This window comes from Triticum aestivum, chromosome 3D (assembly GCF_018294505.1).
Source record: "Triticum aestivum cultivar Chinese Spring chromosome 3D, IWGSC CS RefSeq v2.1, whole genome shotgun sequence".
Classification (NCBI taxonomy): Eukaryota; Viridiplantae; Streptophyta; class Magnoliopsida; order Poales; family Poaceae; genus Triticum; species Triticum aestivum.
Window position 1 is genome coordinate 66,505,713 of NC_057802.1, and position 18,550 is coordinate 66,524,262.

The 18,550-nt window shown below is 42.9% G+C and overlaps 1 protein-coding gene across 1 annotated transcript; it reads left to right on the forward strand.

Annotated features, from left to right (window-relative positions):
• The first annotated feature begins 12,653 nt into the window (after nucleotides 1-12,653).
• On the forward strand, nucleotides 12,654-15,265 carry LOC123077464 (nudix hydrolase 11). The gene is made up of 4 exons (XM_044499738.1): nucleotides 12,654-13,106; nucleotides 13,194-13,336; nucleotides 14,518-14,637; nucleotides 14,742-15,265. The coding sequence occupies exons 1-4, from the start codon at nucleotides 12,677-12,679 to the stop codon at nucleotides 14,949-14,951; spliced, it is 903 nt and encodes a 300-aa protein (XP_044355673.1). The 5' UTR covers nucleotides 12,654-12,676; the 3' UTR covers nucleotides 14,952-15,265.
• The last annotated feature ends 3,285 nt before the right edge of the window (nucleotides 15,266-18,550 follow it).

Sequence of the window (18,550 nt, forward strand, 5' to 3'; positions counted from 1 at the left end):
AGATGTCCAAGATAGTATATTTATATGTGAAATCTCTCTTCCTTCAATATTCTTTCATGAATTGTTCAAGTGACCAATACAATGTTTGCTAACCTTCAATAAATTTACCACCTCTACTTCTTATATGTGAAGTCATTACTCCCCATGGGATAAGCATATGAAACATATATAATTTCAGATTTATGATATTCAAATCATTCAACCATTTACTCATAGGATATAAGTGAAGCACACGAGTAAATGGCAAACTACTCCAAAAGATATAAGTGAAGATCAATGAGTAGTTAAATAATTATGTAGCTATGTGAAGACTCTCTCTCATTTAAGAATTTCAGATCTTGGTATTTATTCAAACAGCAAGCAAAACAAAATAAAATGACATTTCAAGGATAGCACTCATCATGTGAAGAAGCAAAAACTTAGGCTCAACCGATACTAACCGATAATTGTTGAAGAAGAAAGGTGGGATGCCTACCGGGGCATCCCCAAGCTTAGATGCTTGAGACTTCTTGAAATATTATCTTGGGGTGCCTTGGGAATCCCCAAGCTTGAGCTTTTGTGTCTCCTTAATTCCTCTCATATCACGGTTTCCTAAATCTCGAAAGCTTCATCCACACCAAACTCAACAAGAACTCGTGAGATAAGTTAGTATAAACCAATGCAAAAACCTTATCATTTTCTACTGTAACAAATCACTAAAATTATTATTCAACATTGCATACTAAATGCCTCTGCATATTTAATACTCCTATCCTCAAATAGAATCATTAAACAAGCAAACATATGCAAACAATGCAAACATAACAGCAATCTGCCAAAACAGTACAGTCTGTAAAGAATGCAAGATTCATCATACTTCCCTAACTCCAAACATTATGAAATTCTACCACACTGTAGAAAATTTATCAGAGCTTATTATGCAAAAAGTTTCAACATTTTATCATATTCTGGCTTTTCTAGGGAATTTTTGCAACAGCGATAAACTTTCTGTTTTGAAACAGCAACATGTATACTTGCAAAATAAGCATGGTAAAGGCTATCCTTGACATTTTTATTGAAAATAAAGATGCAAAACATTATGCTAAATAACATAAAGCAAATACTAACAAAAGAAAATGACGCTCCAAGCAAAACACATATCATGTGGTGAATAAAAATATAGCTCCAAGTAAAGTTACCGATGAACGAAGACGAAAGAGGGGATGCCATCCGGGGCATCCCCAAGCTTAGGCTCTTGGTTGTCCTTGAATATTACCTTGGGGTGCCTTGGGCATCCCCAAGCTTAGGCCCTTTCCACTCCTTATTCCATAGTCCATCAAATCTTTACCCAAAACTTGAAAACTTCACAACACAAAACTTAACAGAAAACTCGTAAGCTCCGTTAGTATAAGAAAATAAATCACCGCTTAGGTACTGTTGTGAACTCATTATAAATTCATATTGGTGTAATATCTAATATATTCCAACTTATCTACGGTTCATACCCTCCGATACTACTCATAGATTCATCAAAATAAGCAAACAACACATAGAAAACAGAATCTGTCAAAAACAGAACAGTCTGTAGTAATCTGTATCAAACGTATACTTCTGGTACTCCAAAAATTCTGAAATAAATTGGTGGACCTGAGTAATTTTTATATTAATCTTCTGAAAAAAGAATCAACTTAAAAGCACTCTTCTGTAAAAAATGACAGCTAAACTCGTGAGCGCAAAGTTTCTGTTTTTTACAGCAAGATCACATTAACTTCCACCCAAGTCCTCCCAAAGGTTCTACTTGGCACTTTATTGAAACAAAAGCTGTAAAACATGATTACTACAGTATCTTAATCATGTGAACACACAAAAACAGTAGGGGTAAATATTGGGTTGTCTCCCAACAAGCGCTTTTCTTTAATGCCTTTCTAGCTAGGCATGATGATTTCAATGATGCTCGTATAAAAGATAAGAATTGAAACATAAAGAGAGCATCATGAAACACATGGCAAGCACATTTTCTAACCCACTTCCTATTCATAGGGATTTTGTGAGCAAACAACTTATGGGAACAATAATTAACTAGCATAGGAAGGCAAAACAAGCATAGCTTCAAGATTTTAAGCACATAGAGAGGAAACTTGATATTATTGCAATTCCTACAGGCATATATTCCTCCCTCATAATAATTATCAGTAGCATCATGAATGAATTCAACCATATAACCCGCACATAAAGCATTCTTTTCATTATCCACTTGCATAGAAATTTTACTACTCTCCACATAAGCAAATTTATTCTCATCAATAGTAGTGGGAGCAAACTCAACAAAATAACTATCATGTGAAGCATAATCCAATTGAAAATTAAAATCATGATGACAATTTTCATGGTTATCTTTATTCTTTATAGCATACGTGCCATCACAGTAATCATCATAAATAGGAGGCATGCTTTCATCATAATAAATTTGCTCATCAAAACTTGGGGGACTAAACATATCATCTTCATCAAACATAGCATCCCCAAGATTGTGGCTTTGCATATCATTAGCATCATGCGTATTCAAAGAATTCATGCTAACAACATTGCAATCATGCTCATCATTCAAAGATTTAGTGCCAAACATCTTAATGCATTCTTCTTCTAGCACTTGAGCACAATTTTCCTTTCCATCATTTTCACGAAAGATATTAAAAAGCTGAAGCATATGAGGCACCCTCAATTCCAATTTTTTATAGTTGTCTTTTATAGACTAAACTAGTGATAAAACAAGAAACTAAAAGATTCATTGCAAGATCTAAAGATATACCTTCAAGCACTCACCTCCCCGGCAACGGCGCCAGAAACTGCTTGATGTCTACTACACAACCTTCTTCTTGTAGACGTTGTTGGGCCTCCAAGTGCAGAGGTTTGTAGGACAGTAGCAAATTTCCCTCAAGTGGATGACCTAAGGTTTATCAATCCGTGGGAGGCGTAGGATGAAGATGGTCTCTCTCAAGCAACCCTGCAACCAAATAACAAAGAGTCTCTTGTGTCCCCAACACACCCAATACAATGGTAAATTGTATAGGTGCACTAGTTCGGCGAAGAGATGGTGATACAAGTGCAGTATGGATGGTAGATATAGGTTATTGTAATATGAAAATATAAAAACAACAAGGTAACTAATGATAAAAGTGAGCGTAAACGGTATTGCAATGCTAGGAAACAAGGCCTAGGGTTCATACTTTCACTAGTGCAAGTTCTCTCAACAATAATAACATAATTGGATCATATAACTATCCCTCAACATGCAACAAAGAGTCACTCCAAAGTCACTAATAGCGGAGAACAAACGAAGAGATTATTGTAGGGTATGAAACCACCTCAAAGTTATTCTTTCTGATCGATCTATTCAAGAGTCCGTAGTAAAATAACACGAAGCCATTCTTTCCGTTCGATCTATCATAGAGTTCGTACTAGAATAACACCTTAAGATACAAATCAACCAAAACCCTAATGTCACCTAGCTACTCCAATGTCACCTCAATTAGATATGCATCACACAATCTCAGATTCATGTATTCAACCAACACAAAGAACTTCAAAGAGTGCCCCAAAGTTTCTACCGGAGAGTCAAGACAAAAACGTGTGCCAACCCCTATGCATAAGTTCACGAGGTCACGGAACCCGCAAGTTTATCACCAAAACATACATCAAGTAGATCACGTGATATCCCATTGTCACCACAGATAAGCACATGTAAGACATACATCAAGTGTTCTCAAATCCTTAAAGACTCAATCCGATAAGATAACTTCAAAGGGAAAACTCAATCCATTACAAGAGAGTAGAGGGGGGGGAAACATCATAAGATCCAACTATAATAGCAAAGCTCGCGATACATCAAGATCGTGCCGAATCAAGAACACGAGAGAGAGAGAGAGAGAGAGAGAGAGAGATCAAACACATAGCTACTGGTACATACCCTCAGCCCCGAGGGTGAACTACTCCCTCCTCGTCATGAAGAGCGCCGGGATGATGAAGATGGCCACCGGTGAGGGATCCCCCCTCCGACAGGGTGCTAGAACAGGGTCCCGATTGGTTTTCGGTGGCTACAGAGGCTTGCGGCGGCGGAACTCCCGATCTATTGTGTTCCCCGATGTTTTTAGGGTATATGGACATATATAGGCGAAAGAAGTCGGTCAGGGGAGCCAAGAGGGGCCCACGAGGGTGGGGGCGCGCCCAGGGGGTAGGGTGCGCCTCCCTGCCTCGTGGCTTCCTCGAAGCTTCCGTGACGTCTACTCCAAGTCTCCTGGATTGCTTCTGTTCCAAAAATAACTCTCCCGAAGGTTTCATTCCGTTTGGACTCCGTTTGATATTCCTTTTCTTCGAAACACTGAAATAGGCAAGAAAACAGCAATTTGGGCTGGGCCTCCGGTTAATAGGTTAGTCCCAAAAATAATATAAAAGTGTTTAGTAAAGCCCATAAACATCCAAAACAGATAATATAATAGCATGAATACTTCATAAGTTATAGATACGTTGGAGACGTATCAAAGCGTGTCTTCATAGGATACCCAAAAGAAACTGTTGGTTACACCTTCTATCATAGATCCGAAGGCAAGATTTTTGTTGCTAAGAGTGGATCCTTTCTAGAGAAGAAGTTACTCTTGAAAGAAGTGAGTGGGAGGAAAGTAGAACTTAATGAGGTAATTGTACCTTCTCTCGAATTGGAAAGTAGCTCATCACTGAAATCAGTTCCAGTGATGCCTACACCAATTAGTGAGGAAGTTAAGGATGATGATCATGAAACTTCAGATCAAGTACTACCGAACCTCGTAGGTCAACCAGAGTACGATCCGCACCAGAGTGGTACGGTAATCCTGTTCTGGAAGTCATGTTAGACCATGATGAACCTACGAACTATGAGGAAGCGATGATGAGCCCAGATTCCGACAGCTGGCTTGAGGCCATGAAATCTGAGATAGAATCCATGTATGAGAACAAAGTGTGGACTTTGGTGGACTTGCCCGATGCTCGGCAAGCCATCGAGAATAAATAGATCTTCAAGAGGAAAACAACGCCGATAGTAGTATTACTATCTACAAAGCTCGACTTGTCGAAAAGGGTTTTTTGACAAGTTCAAGATGTTAACTACGATGAATTTTTCTCACTCATATTGATGCTTAAAGTCTGTCTGAATCATGTTAGCAATTGCCACGTTTTATGAAATCTGACAAATAGATATCAAAACTGCATTCCTTAATGGATTTATTAAAGAAGAGGTTTATATGATACAACCAGAAGGTTTTGTCAATCCTAAAGGTGCTAACAAAATGTGCAAGGTCTAGCGATCCATCTATGGACTGGTGCAAGCATCTCGGAGTTGGAATATACGCTTTGATAAGTTGATCAAAGCATATAGTTTTATACAGACTTGCGGTGAAGCCTGTATTTACAAGAAAGTGAGTGGGAGCACTACAGCCTTTCAGATAAGTATATGTGAATGACATATTGTTGATCGGAAATGATGTAGAATTTTCTGGAAAGCATAAAGGAGTGTTTGAAAGGAGTTTTTCAAAGAAAGACCTCGGTGAAGCTGCTTACATATTGGGCATCAAGATCTATAGAGATAGATCAAGACGCTTGATAAGATTTTTTCAATGAGTACATACCTTGACAAGATTTTTGAAGTAGTTCAAAATGGAACAGTCAAAGAATGAGTTATTTCCTGTATTACAAGGTGTAAAGTTGAGTAAGACTCAAAACACGACCACGGCAGAAAATAGAAAGAGAATGAAAGTCATTCCCTATGCCTCAGCTATAGGTTCTGTAAAGTATGCTATGATGTGTACCAAACCTATTGTGTACTTTGCCATGAGTTTGACAAGGGGGTACGATATTGATCCAGGAGTGGATCACTTGACAGCGGTCAAAATTATCCTTAGAAGAGTAAGGAGGTATTTCTCGGTTATGGAGGTGATAAAGAGTTCGTCGTAAAGAGTTACGCCGATGCAAGCTTTTACACCGATCCAGATGACTCTGAGTCTCAATCTAGATACATATTGAAAGTGGGAGCAATTAGCTAGAGTAGCTCCATGCAGAGCATTGTCGACATAGAAAATTTGCAAAATACATACGGCTCTGAATGTGACAGACCCATTGACTAAGCTTCTCTCACAAGCCAAAACATGATCACACCTTAGTACTCTTTGGGTGTTAATCATATAGAAATGTGAACTAGATTATTGACTCTAGTAAAACCCTTTGGGTATTAGTCACATGGCGATGTGAACTATCACATGGTGATGTGAACTATTGGTGTTAAATCACATGGCGATGTGAACTAGATTATTGACTCTAGTGCAAGTGGGAGACCGAAGGAAATATGCCCTAGAGGCAATAATAAAGTTATTATTTATTTCCTTATTTCATGATAAATGTTTATTATTCATTTTAGAATTGTATTAACCGGAAACTTAGTACATGTGTGAATACATAGACAAAACATAAGTGTCCCTAGTATGCCTCTACTTGACTAGCTCGTTTATCAAAGATGGTTATGTTTCCTAACCATAGACATGTGTTGTCATTTGATGAACGGGATCACATCATTAGGAGAATGATGTGATGGACAAGACCCATTCATTAGCTTAGCATTATGATCATTACAGTTTCATTGCTACTGCTTTCTTCATGACTTATACATGTTCCTCAGACTATGAGATTATGCAACTCCCGAATACCGAGGAACACTTTGTGTGCTATCAAACGTCACAATGTAAATGGGTGATTATAAATATGCTCTACAGGTGTCTCCGAAGGTATTTGTTGGGTTGGCATAGATCGAGATTAGCATTTGTCACTCCGTGTTTTGGAGAGGTATCTCTGGGCCCTCTCGGTAATGCTCATCACTATAAGCCTTGCAAGCAATGTGACTAATGAGTTAGTTGCAGGGTGAAGTATTACGGAACGAGTAAAGAGACTTGCCGGTAACGAGATTGAACTAGGTATGAGGATACGGACGATCGAATCTCGGGCAAGTAACATACCGATGACAAAGGAAACAACGTATGTCGTTATGCGGTTTGACCTATAAAGATCTTCGTAGAATATGTAGGAGACAATATGAGCATCCAGGTTCCGCTATTGGTTATTGGCCGGAGATGTGTCTCGGTCATGTCTACATAGTTCTCGAGCCTGTAGGGTCCACACGCTTAACATTTGATGACGATTTGTATTATGAGTTATGTGATTTGATGAACCGAAGTTTGTTCGGAGTCCCGGATGAGATCACGAACATGACGAGGAGTCTCGAAATGGTCGAGACATAAAGATTGATATATTGGAAGGCTATATTCGGACACCGGAATGGTTCCGGAGAAGTTCGGGTATTTTCCCGAGTACCGGGAGGTTACCGGAACCCCCCGGGAGAAGTTATGGGCCTTATGGGCCATAAGAGGGAAGCACACCAGCCCACATGGGGCTGGTGCGCCCCCCCCTTGGGCAGGAGGCCGATTAGGACTAGGAGAAGGGGGCCGGCCCCCCTTTCCTTCTCCTTCTCCCTTCCCCCTTTCCTATTCCGTGTGGGAGGTGGAATCCTACTAGGACTAGGGAGTCCTAGTAGGACTCCGCACCTTGGCGCGCCCCCCTAGGGTCGGCTGCCTCTCCCTCTCCCTCCTTTATATACGGGGGCAGGGGGCACCCTAGAACACACAAGTTGATCTTTTAGCCGTGTGCGGTGCCCCCCTCCACAGTTACACACCTCGGTCATATCGTCGTAGTGCTTAGGCGAAGCCCTACACCGGCAACTTCATCATCATCGTCATCACGTCGTCGTGCTGACGGAACTCTCCCTCGGCCTCAACTGGATCAAGAGTTCGAGGGACGTCACCGAGCTGAACATGTGCTGATCACGGAGGTGCCGTGCCTTCGGTACTTGGATCGGTTGGATCGCAAAGACGTTCGACTACATCAACCACGCTTCCGCTTTCGGTCTACGAGGGTACGTGGACACACTCTCCCCGCTCGTTGCTATGCATCTCCTAGATAGATCTTGCGTGATCGTAGGAATTTTTTTGAAATTACTGCGTTCCCCAACAGGTTTGGATCCCGAAACTATGGACATGGTATCAAGCCCGGTGAAGCCGCTAGGAAGTGGCATGGCAGTGGATAAAGATACAAGGAAGAGGCTGAATATGGATGCAGATGATGCGGCCATTGGTGCTTCAGTGACACTGCAAGTTTTTCTAGGTATCACTGATGGTAGTGGCAAGGACGTGAAAGAGAGCAACTCCCCAACTAGCAAAAACAACAGCAAAAGGGCAAAAGTGACCAAGGATGATGATGTACAAGAGATATTGGCGGCCTCCCTCGGGGAGGACCGCCGGACGCAATGAATATACTATCATGGAACTGTCGGGGAGTGGGGAACCGCAGGACAGTTCATGAGGTTTAGGCCCTCTCTAAAGCCAATAGCCCCAATCTTGTTTTCCTTAGCATACCAGGCAAGCGTCGAATAAGATTGAGAAACTAAGATGGGGACTTGGTTTGAAAGGTTTTCATGGAGTCAATAGTGATGGTAGAAGCGGAGGCTTGGCACTTTTTTGGGATGAACCCCTTACTATAACAGTACTGGATGCATGCCAAAGATACATTAATGTTACTATTGTTGACAGTGGCTCTGGAATTTCGTGGAGGGGGACGTCTGTGTATGGTGAACCGAGAGTAGAGAATAGACAATACACATGTGGGATCATTTAAGTAGACTTCGAGCTACTTCCCCGGAGCCTTGGTTTGTGTGTGGCGACTACAACGAAGCATTGTGGCAGCACGAGCATTTATCAAGGACTATGCGTTCAGAATCACAGATGTCTGCATTTAGAGATTGTCTATTGATGTGCGAGCTTGAGGACCTTGGGTTTAGTGGTATTCCATACACTTCTAATAACGGACAGGATGGTGATCGGAATGTACATGTCTGCCTTGATCGCGCTTGTGCGGTCGAGTCTTGGCGTGACATATTCCCGGCGGCAAGGGTTCTCCACCTTGCCTCGTCGTGTTCAGATCATGCCTCTTCTGGTGCAGCTTGAGGGCATTCAGGAACACCGGAAGAAGAGCCACTTTCCACAGTATGAGATCATGTGGGAGCGCCATCAAGCGCTTCCGGAGGTGATTGCGAAATCTTGGGCAAAAAATAAACCGACCAGAAATCTGGGGTCGGTCGCAACATCATTAGGAAAAGTGATGGCAGACTTGAAACAATGGAGCAATGCAAATTTTGGAAACGTCCTAAAGGAAATAGAGCAACTCAGAACGCAGCTTTCTGAACTAGAACTTGCTGGGGCCGACCGTGCACAAATCCGTTCCAAGATGAATCAGCTGGATGAAATGCTATACATGGAGGAAATGCTTTGGCTCCAGCGCTCACGCATAACATGGTTGAAAGAGGGCGAGCACAACACGCAGTACTTGCACCAGAGGGCCATTTGGAGGGCTCGAAGGAACTATATTCAGCGTCTTATGAAGGCAGATGACTCCTGGTGCAATGTTCCTACCGAGATGGAGATGTTGGCGACCTCCTATTTTAAGGAAGTTTATACTAAGGATCCTACTCTCGCTGCAGGAGGGGTCCTTGAGTGTATTACCCCAAAAGTTACAGTGGAGATGAATGAATCCTTGTGCAAGCCATTCTCAGAGAAGGAGATCTCTGATGCATTATTCCAGACTGGCCCCTTGAAGGCCCCGGGCTGTGATGGCTTTCCGGCTCAGTTTTATCAACGAATGGGCAGTGCTCAAAACTGAAATTGTGCAAGCAGTCCAAGAGTTTTTTAACACAGGGATCATGCCAGACGGTGTTAATGATACAACAATTGTGTTAATTCCTAAAGTTCCGTATCCCAAGGGACTCAAGGATTTTCGTCCAATTAGACTGTGTAATGTGGTGTATAAAATTGTCTCCAAATACATGGTGAACAGGTCACGACCTTTTCTTACAAAGCTTGTTTCTGAAAATCAGAGTGCCTTCATTCCAGGGAGGCTCATCTCTGATAATTCTATCATAGACTTCGAATGTATTCACCATATCCAATCTATAAAGGAGAACTCACCGGCTTTCTGTGCTTATAAGCTAGACCTATCTAAGGCCTATGATCGTGTTGATTGGATCTTTCTGGAGAAGGCCCTTCTTAAGTGGGGTTTTTCCCAGCATTGGGTTTCTTGTGTTATGGCATGTGTATCATCGGTGAAATACTCAGTGAAATTCAATGGCAAATAGCTCGAGCCCTCTACCCCATCATGGGGACTCCGACAAGGTGACCCGCTTTCCCCCTTTCTCTTCCTTTTTGTCGCTAATGCCCTTTCTTCCCTGATATGCAAATCAATGAGGGAAGAGGGTCAACAAGGGGTTAAAATATGTCGAGGTGCTCCTGAAATTTATCATCTATTATTTGCGGATGATTCACTCTTATTTTTCCAAGCGTCAGAACAACAGGCGGTACTGGTGAAAGGTTTGTTGAACACTTACGCAGCGGCCACTGGCCAGTTGATAAATCCTTCGAAGTGCTCCATCCTTTTTCAGACCACTGCCTGCCATCTGTTGCAATTAACGTCAAGAGTGTGTTGGGAATTACACATGAAGTTTTTGAGCCAAAATACCTGGGTCTACCAGTCCCGGAAGGCAGGATGCATAAAGGAAAATTTGAAACTATTCAGGAACGTTTAAGGAAGAGACTCATTGACTGGAGTGAGCAATATATGTCGTTAGGTAACAAAGAAATCTTAATTAAATCAGTTGCTCAAGCTATCCCAACTTATGTTATGAGTGTGTTTAAGCTCCCTTCTTCAGTATGTGATGAGCTTACCCGTATGATGCGTCAGTATTGGTGAGGAGTTGAGAATGGGAAGAAGAAGATGGCGTGGATGAGTTGGGACAAGATGAAATTGCCTAAATCTATGGGGGGCATGGGCTTTAGGGACATGAGAGCTTTCAACCAGGCCTTGCTGGCTAAGCAAGCGTGGAGACTGCTTGATACTCCTACAAGTTTGTGTGCAAGGTTATTGAAAGCAAAATATTTCCCCTCAGGTCATCTTTTGGATATCGTGTTTCCGAATAGTGGATCTGCAGTGTGGAAAGGTGTATTGCATGGACTTGAGCTGCTGAAAAAAGGAATTATATGGTGTGTAGGTGACGGGGCGCAAATCAGAACTTGGCGTGACCCCTGGATTCCGCGGGCATCTTCCTTTCGTCCGGTTACTCCAAAGGGCACTTGTCGTTTTAACCGTGTCTCTGATTTTCTGGACGCGGATGGTGCATGGAGAGCTGACCGACTTCGTGAATTCTTCTAGGAAATGGAGGATGAGTATATGTTAAAGATCCGTACTTCTCCTAGGCAGCGCACTGATTTCTTGTCATGGTTTCCTAAGAAAAGTGAAGTGTTTTCGGTCAAAAGTGCTTACAAGCTAGCTACATGTGATCATGACACAACTTTTGCAGGAGGCTCCTCAAGTGCTGCTTCAAATGGCACTAGATCACTATGGAATTGTGTGTGGAAATCTTCAGTCCCCCAAAAGATGAAGATAACAACGTGGAAGATTGTTACTGGGGTGTTACCAACGAATCGGTACAAAGTGTACAGACACATCTCCAAACGATCAACTTGTCCTCTATGCAGGGTGGAGGAAGAAGGAACATACCACGCATTGGTAGCATGTACACATGCAAGAATCTTATAGGTAAATATGCGGGCTAGATGGCCCCTTCCTTCCTGATGATTTTCTGATTGATAATGGTAAAGAATGGCTTATGCACCTACTTAGCACTTGCTCGGATGATGTGCGAGATACGATTATAATGTTGACATGGCGCATATGGCAGTTGCGAAATGACCAGACACATGGTAAGGAAGTTCCGCCAATTCCCACTACGGTGGATTTCCTCGACAGTTATTGTAAATCCATCAAGCTGGCGGGGAGCTACTCTACAGAGGAGATTCTGAAAGGTAAAATGCCATCTTCGGCGGATCAGATATCTGTACAAAGGATGGAGACCCCTGCTCTGCTTTGGCCGGCCCCTAAATCGGGCACTGTCGCTCTTACTGTGGATGGTTCATTCTAGAGGCCGACGGTTCGGCTGCCGCTGGAATGGTTCTTCGAGACAGCGATGGCAGAGTCATTTTTGCTGCTTATCGTGTCTTATTCTACTGCAACGACTCCTTGGAAGTTGAACTTCAAGTGATCATGCAAGGCATGGCCTTGGCCATTCATCATACGACCCTTTCCGTTGTCGTTCAGTCGGACTCTTCAGAAGCACTAGCCTGCCTATCAAACAATACTTTGGTTCGCTCAGCTTATGGTCATTTAGTTCTAGAGATTAAGGATTTGATGAGTAGTAGGGAGTTTTTACCTCAAAAAATTCAACGTTGCCAGAATAGAGTTGCCTATCGGTTGGCCAACTATAGCCGCTCCGAGAGAACTACTGCTGTGTGGTTAAACCCGGTTCCACCTTGTATTGAAGATTTGTGGCCTCTCGACTGTAACAAAATAAATTTGCAATAAAAACTCCCTTTATCCAGAAAAAAAACTGATTTCATCGCAAAGAACATAACCTCTGTCCTACCCTCACTTCCCTTGGTTAACATATTTCGGTCAGCTCACCTAGCTAGTCACGTATTGACAGCACAAAAGGCATGCCGTTATTCTTCAGGCGGATCACGCGATGTCGACGAGCCTGGTCATCGGTAGGTGCGAAGTGCCAATCTTCGGGCACCATCGACGGCGACGCCTCCAAAGTCCAAACCCCACGCACTCGGCATTGCCGCCGGCACCACGATATCACCGCCCCGCCGGTGTCATGAGGCCTCTGCTCTCCCGCCTATTCGCCCCCAGTTACATCGCCATGGCCGCCCCCTCCGCATCGCCGTCCCGACGGCTTGCCCACCTCACACGCCACCTCCTCGCCTCTTCCTCGTCCTCCTCTTCCGGCGAGCTCTCCTCGGTGGGCGCCCCCGCCCCCGCCGCCTCCAGCCCGGCCCGCGCGGCCGCATCCAAGGCCTTCGCCGCCGTGCTGGTCTGCATCTTCGAGGACACACGCGGGGACCCCCGCGTCCTCCTCACCAAACGCGCCTCCACCCTCTCGTCCCATTCAGGTAGCCCAAGGCGGAACCTTCTTAGGATCCATGTCGCTCGATTTCGGCACTAGACTTAGTTAATTTCTTAACAAAAATATATTCTAGGGGAGGTGTCGTTGCCGGGAGGCAAGGTGGATCAGGGGGATGTGGATGTTAAGGCCACCGCTCTGCGGGAGGCAGAGGAGGAGATTGGGCTGGACCCGGCGCTTGTATCTGTTGTGACAGTTCTTGAGCCCTTCTTGTCCAAGGTAAATAAATCTTGTGCTGGTATGATATGGAATTGTAATTCTAGGCATTTACTGTTGGCTTTTACCTATGAATTCTCCAGGTTTGCATATACTTTGATTACACAATATTCGAATTCAGAGATGAAGCTATTCGAGGTCACTTAGTCGTTCTAGAGTAATTCAAGTTCTGATGAGCAATGCAGATTTATCTGAATCTTTTGTCCGTGTTAGTTATTTTAGGGTATGTTTGGTTTTAGCCCAAAGTTTGCCGTACCAAATATTTGGCTCGCCAAAATTTTGGTCAAGGTTTAGCTTGCCCATGAATTAGTCAAAGGTATGCAAGGAAAATGACTTAGTGTAAGCAAAGAGGCCTTGACATGCGAAAAATTTGGCACCCATCCAAACAAAGATCAATTTTTTGGTCATGATCAAAAAGTTGGGAGGGTAGATTTTGGCCACCATCTAAATATTATCCGTATTTGTCATATTGAATGGTTAGTTGGATGGATTTGGTATATCACTTCTGACAGGGCTTTAAAGACAGGATTGGTTGTTGGATGTAATTAGTGGAATGGATATTCATCTTAGAAATTCCTAAGATTAGGATTTTTACTATTAACTGCTGTATATTTAATACTTTGTCTAAATTGGTGAATGAGTCATTGACAGATTGCATGTGATGTTTCTTATTTTGTCTATAGCAACATCTGTCATTTTGTTCCATATAGAAAGTGAAGCTTAACTTTATGTGTGTTAGAAGGCAGTATGGCGTGCATGTGTGAATGCTCGATTTTGGTGTATTAAGGGACTTGACCTGAAGAAAGAGATAAACAGTAATCTGCTTGTAAATAAATTGCTTTTCCTACCGTTTCAGTATCTTCCGGTGCATGTATTGCAAATCTGTTGTAGTGACATTGTTCATCCAAAGCACGTGCTGCATAATCATTTCATGAGAAGTTTAGAACTGCTTTAGCTGTTGGCCATCTCCAATTTTCTCATAATTATGTCCTTTCCTGTACTAATAATGCTGGTTTCTTAAAAATAGATACTCATATTGATCAGTCAAATGCACGAGTATGCCTAGGTCCATCCAAATTACTTTTAATCTAATGCAGAATTTGAAGCAATGAGCACATGCTTTTGCACTCATTGAATAGAACCGCAGACCAGCCAGGGCTCATACTGTAGTCTTCGTTTTGCAGAATGGCCTTGATGTTACTCCTGTAATTGGCATTCTTTCGGATAGAGCTCTATTCAATCCTGTCTTGAATAAAGCTGAAGTGCAAGACATCTTTGACGCCCCTCTGGAGATGTTTCTGAAGGTGCAACCGTCATTTCTTTGTTTTCCCTTTGCCCAGCTTCTTATGTTGTCAAATACAGTAGGGTATTTGCATCGGTTGATTCTCACATCTATCAAAATCTCTAGGATGATAACCGGACAACAAGACAAAGGGACTGGATGGGGAAGACTATTCCGGTCCAGTTCTTTGACTACGAGGCAGAGGGCAAAAAATATGTCATTTGGGGCTTGACCGCACACATTCTGACCCGTGCTGCATCAGTCGTTCTACAGAGACAACCATCATTCTCTGAACTTCCAAACAGACCAGAAAATATTCCCACCAGCAAGCACTGACGAGCTGAAAACTTGGGCAGCAATATTGATATGTACTCCCTCTGTACCAAAATACTTGTCGTTGGGGAAAACCAGTACAAGTTCCCCCAGCGACAAGTATTGTGGTACAGAGGGAGTATGTAATTGTAGCAATTTTTACACCCCATTTACTGGTACAAGAGGCTATCAGAAGTCTAAAATTAAACAGGTAATGTATATCTGTAGAGATGTAATTTGCATTGCATGTATAGCACAGGAAGTAGTATCCTGGAACATTTTGTGACATCCTCTTTTGAGTTCAGAGTCAAGACAATGAACGCTCTGTGGAATGTGAAGCTCCTTGTGCGCTGCCAAAGAATGTATTGTATGGCCATCCATTTTCAACGTGAAATGCAGGCAGTAAATGTGAAGCAGCTTAGGGCATCTCCAATGTTGACCCCAAAACCAAACCAGACACCGTATCCATCCGCGGATTGGTGGGACTGATCCGCAAATAGTGATGCGGGAGCCGGCCATCCAAAGTTGTCCCCTAAATGTCCGCTCAGGTTCGGTCAATTTGAAATGCAAATGCGGCTGATCACATAGCGCACCCGATCACAACAAAAAAAAGCAAGTATGCATAGTTTTTACATGTTTGATCACAAAATAATATCAGTTCGGCAGTTCGTACAAATAATTAGATTTTCTGCCGTACCGAAATGGCAATCTGAGCCTCCACGCTCACTTTGTCGCCGCCTCCAGCCGATCCTTTTGCCGTTTCAATTGAAACGGACGGCTTGCACGATAATCCTTGCATCGTCATCCAAATCATCCATCTTCAAGGTCAAAATCTTCACCTCCTCCGAAGCGGCTACGATAAGAACCTTCTTCTCTTCGAGAATGGTATTCTTCTCTTCAAGCATGACATTCTTCTCTTTAAGTTTGAGCTTCTTTTCAGTCGCCGCCATCAACATGTTAAACCTCTTGGCCTTACATGCCACCTTCATGTCTGAGCGCTTGCCTCCTTCTTCGCCAAGATGTCCTCAAGCCTCTCCATCATCTTGGTCGCCGCCCCTTCTCGCTTCGCCTTCTCCTCCTCCCACTTCTTTCCCGGAACCATCTCCTAACCTTCTTCGGCGGCTCTTTTATTGGGACAGTTGGATCACCCGTTTTCTTCCACGGTGCCCATGCCGGCAGTCTTGGCGGAGTTGGCAATGAATACATTTAACTTGGGCTGCCCACTCAACTTCAACCAACAATGTATGAGGACGAAGTTCTTCTTCTCCAACTTCAAGAAAAATTACACACACGGGAAGGCTATAAGTAAAACACTGTCAACAAATTGCATATTTGATCTGGCCAAAACATAGAGCATATCCGGCCAACAAGTTGCATATCCGGCCAAATGATCAACACACTTACTTGCTGGAGATTTGGGAACCACTTGCCCACCGACGGCGTGATTAATGGCGGGCGGCAGATAGACGGATAGGTGGCCCTGGCTCGTCGTTCCTCGGCAATTGCACACATGTTTAATGTAGGCAGGTGGATGGTCGGGCTGTCGTTTGAACGCGAGGCAGCCACATGCATCGGGAAGCGGCGAGGGTGACGCTCTCGGCCGGCGCGCCATTTCAATGCCTGAGCCCTGTGAGAGGTCGCGTCGCTCTAAGCCAGCATGAATGCAGCACTGGTGCTCTGGAGCGGCGTTGACCTTTTTAGGAGGGAACGCGCATGAGCGCGGGTGGTTTTTTTGGTGGGCCAGAGTAGTCAGGAGCAAGCGTGGCAACAGTCCGGACACGCGCAAAGCCGCCCAGTTTTGTCTCCGGTTTGTGGGAAAAAGCGTTTCCGGCCCGGTCTCCACACCGATGTAGGACTGCTTGGATGACAAAACACGTCCGGACCGCACAGTCCATACGGTTCCAGGTGGTTTGAGGGTCGGCGTTGGAGATGCCCTTAGGCTTCAAACTTCCCCATCAAAATGGCCCCATCAATTTGGATTCATGTTCGGTTCAAGTAGAATTGGCCTAAATAAAATTTCCCTTTTATTGTTGCTAATTAAACACAATGTGTCTCTGAACCGGGCGCGGCTATATGCTGCCCTAACCGATTCCTATTGCAGGGAGTTCCTGCTGGGCTGGCCCAGTGACCCCGTCTACTGACGTCATACTAACATCACCCATGTTTTTCTTTTTTCTGCTCATATATTTTTTGTTTTACTTTATTTTTTATATGGTTTACATGTCAATATTATATGAATGTTTGTGAAATTTAAAAAAAAATCACATGTTTAACAGAATGTACGTGCACATTTTAAAAATGTTTACACAAATGTACAAAATATGTTCGCGTAATTCAGAAAATATTTGGTACATTTATAAAAATGTACACAACATTTAAGAAAATATTTGCGAGTTTCAAAAATGTTTTCTGTAATTTTCAAAACAAAATTGTATATAATAATGTTTCATACCTTCAAAAAAATGTACACAAAAATTTAAAGAAAAATTCCAGCAATTCAAAAATATGTTCATGAAATATTAGAAAATATTCATACAATGTAAAAAAATGTCCCCATAGGTTAAGAAAAAAATTCCATTAAAATTGTATAATGTATTTGGAAATAATGTTACTGTGTATTCAATTTTTTTCAAAACAGCTATTTTTAAAATGTACATCATCTATTTGAGAAATGTCCAAAGTGTATCATAAAATCTTTCACGTGTGCTCTAAAAATGTACATTTGTGTATTGAGGAAAAAGAGACATGTGTGATAAAAAAGGAAACAAATGAAAACCACCAAAGAAAAGAAAAAAAATGGAAAAAAATGAAGGAAAAAGAAGAAAGAAGGAAAAGAAAACCAAAGTATAACAAAGAAAGAAAAATAAAGCCAACGCAAAATGGCAAAAATGGAAAACCGGTGAAAAACAAATAAAACCAAAGAAAAAAAAAGGAAAAATCATAGAAAACCAGATATGTAAGAACCTGCAACACGCAGCGAACAAAACCTCGCTATTGGGATGGCCCACTAGATGTCACTCATATGTTTTTTGTAGGGGGTACGGCCGACATATAGCCCCGAAACACTGAACCAATCCATTTGCTCATGCACGAGCGGTATATGACAGAGGTAGTTCTTCTCTTTTTTTTGCCAGGAATAGATAGTTCATTCCAGTGAACTGAATCTAGTCTCTCCTTTTTCCTTTTGTTACTACTCCATTCGTTCCTTATTTTTTTATGGTTTTAGTTAATTTAAATGAAAACCACAAAAAAAATTACGGAACGGAGGGAGTATCAGAGTGGAGGACGGCTGAATTTGGTCATCGCCATCTCTTTCCCATCACTACAGTTACTAAGCTCCCAGGAAATGGGGCGCTCTGGTTGATCGAGGCTGTTAAAAACATGTGGGGTCAATCTGTCATGTGGTGAGAGAGAGGCACTTACCGCCTAGACCCAAACTGTACAGCCTGTACAGAGTAACGTGTCGCCTACTGGGCCTTTGGGACTACTCCTTTCATCCACCCTCGAGGGCCCATTTACAGGCTAGGGTTCCCGGCTGCCGCCCGATAACTCTGGTCTCTGCCGCTCGACTCCTCTGTTCAACGCTGGTCTCTGCCGCTCGACAACTCTATACTCGACCGCTC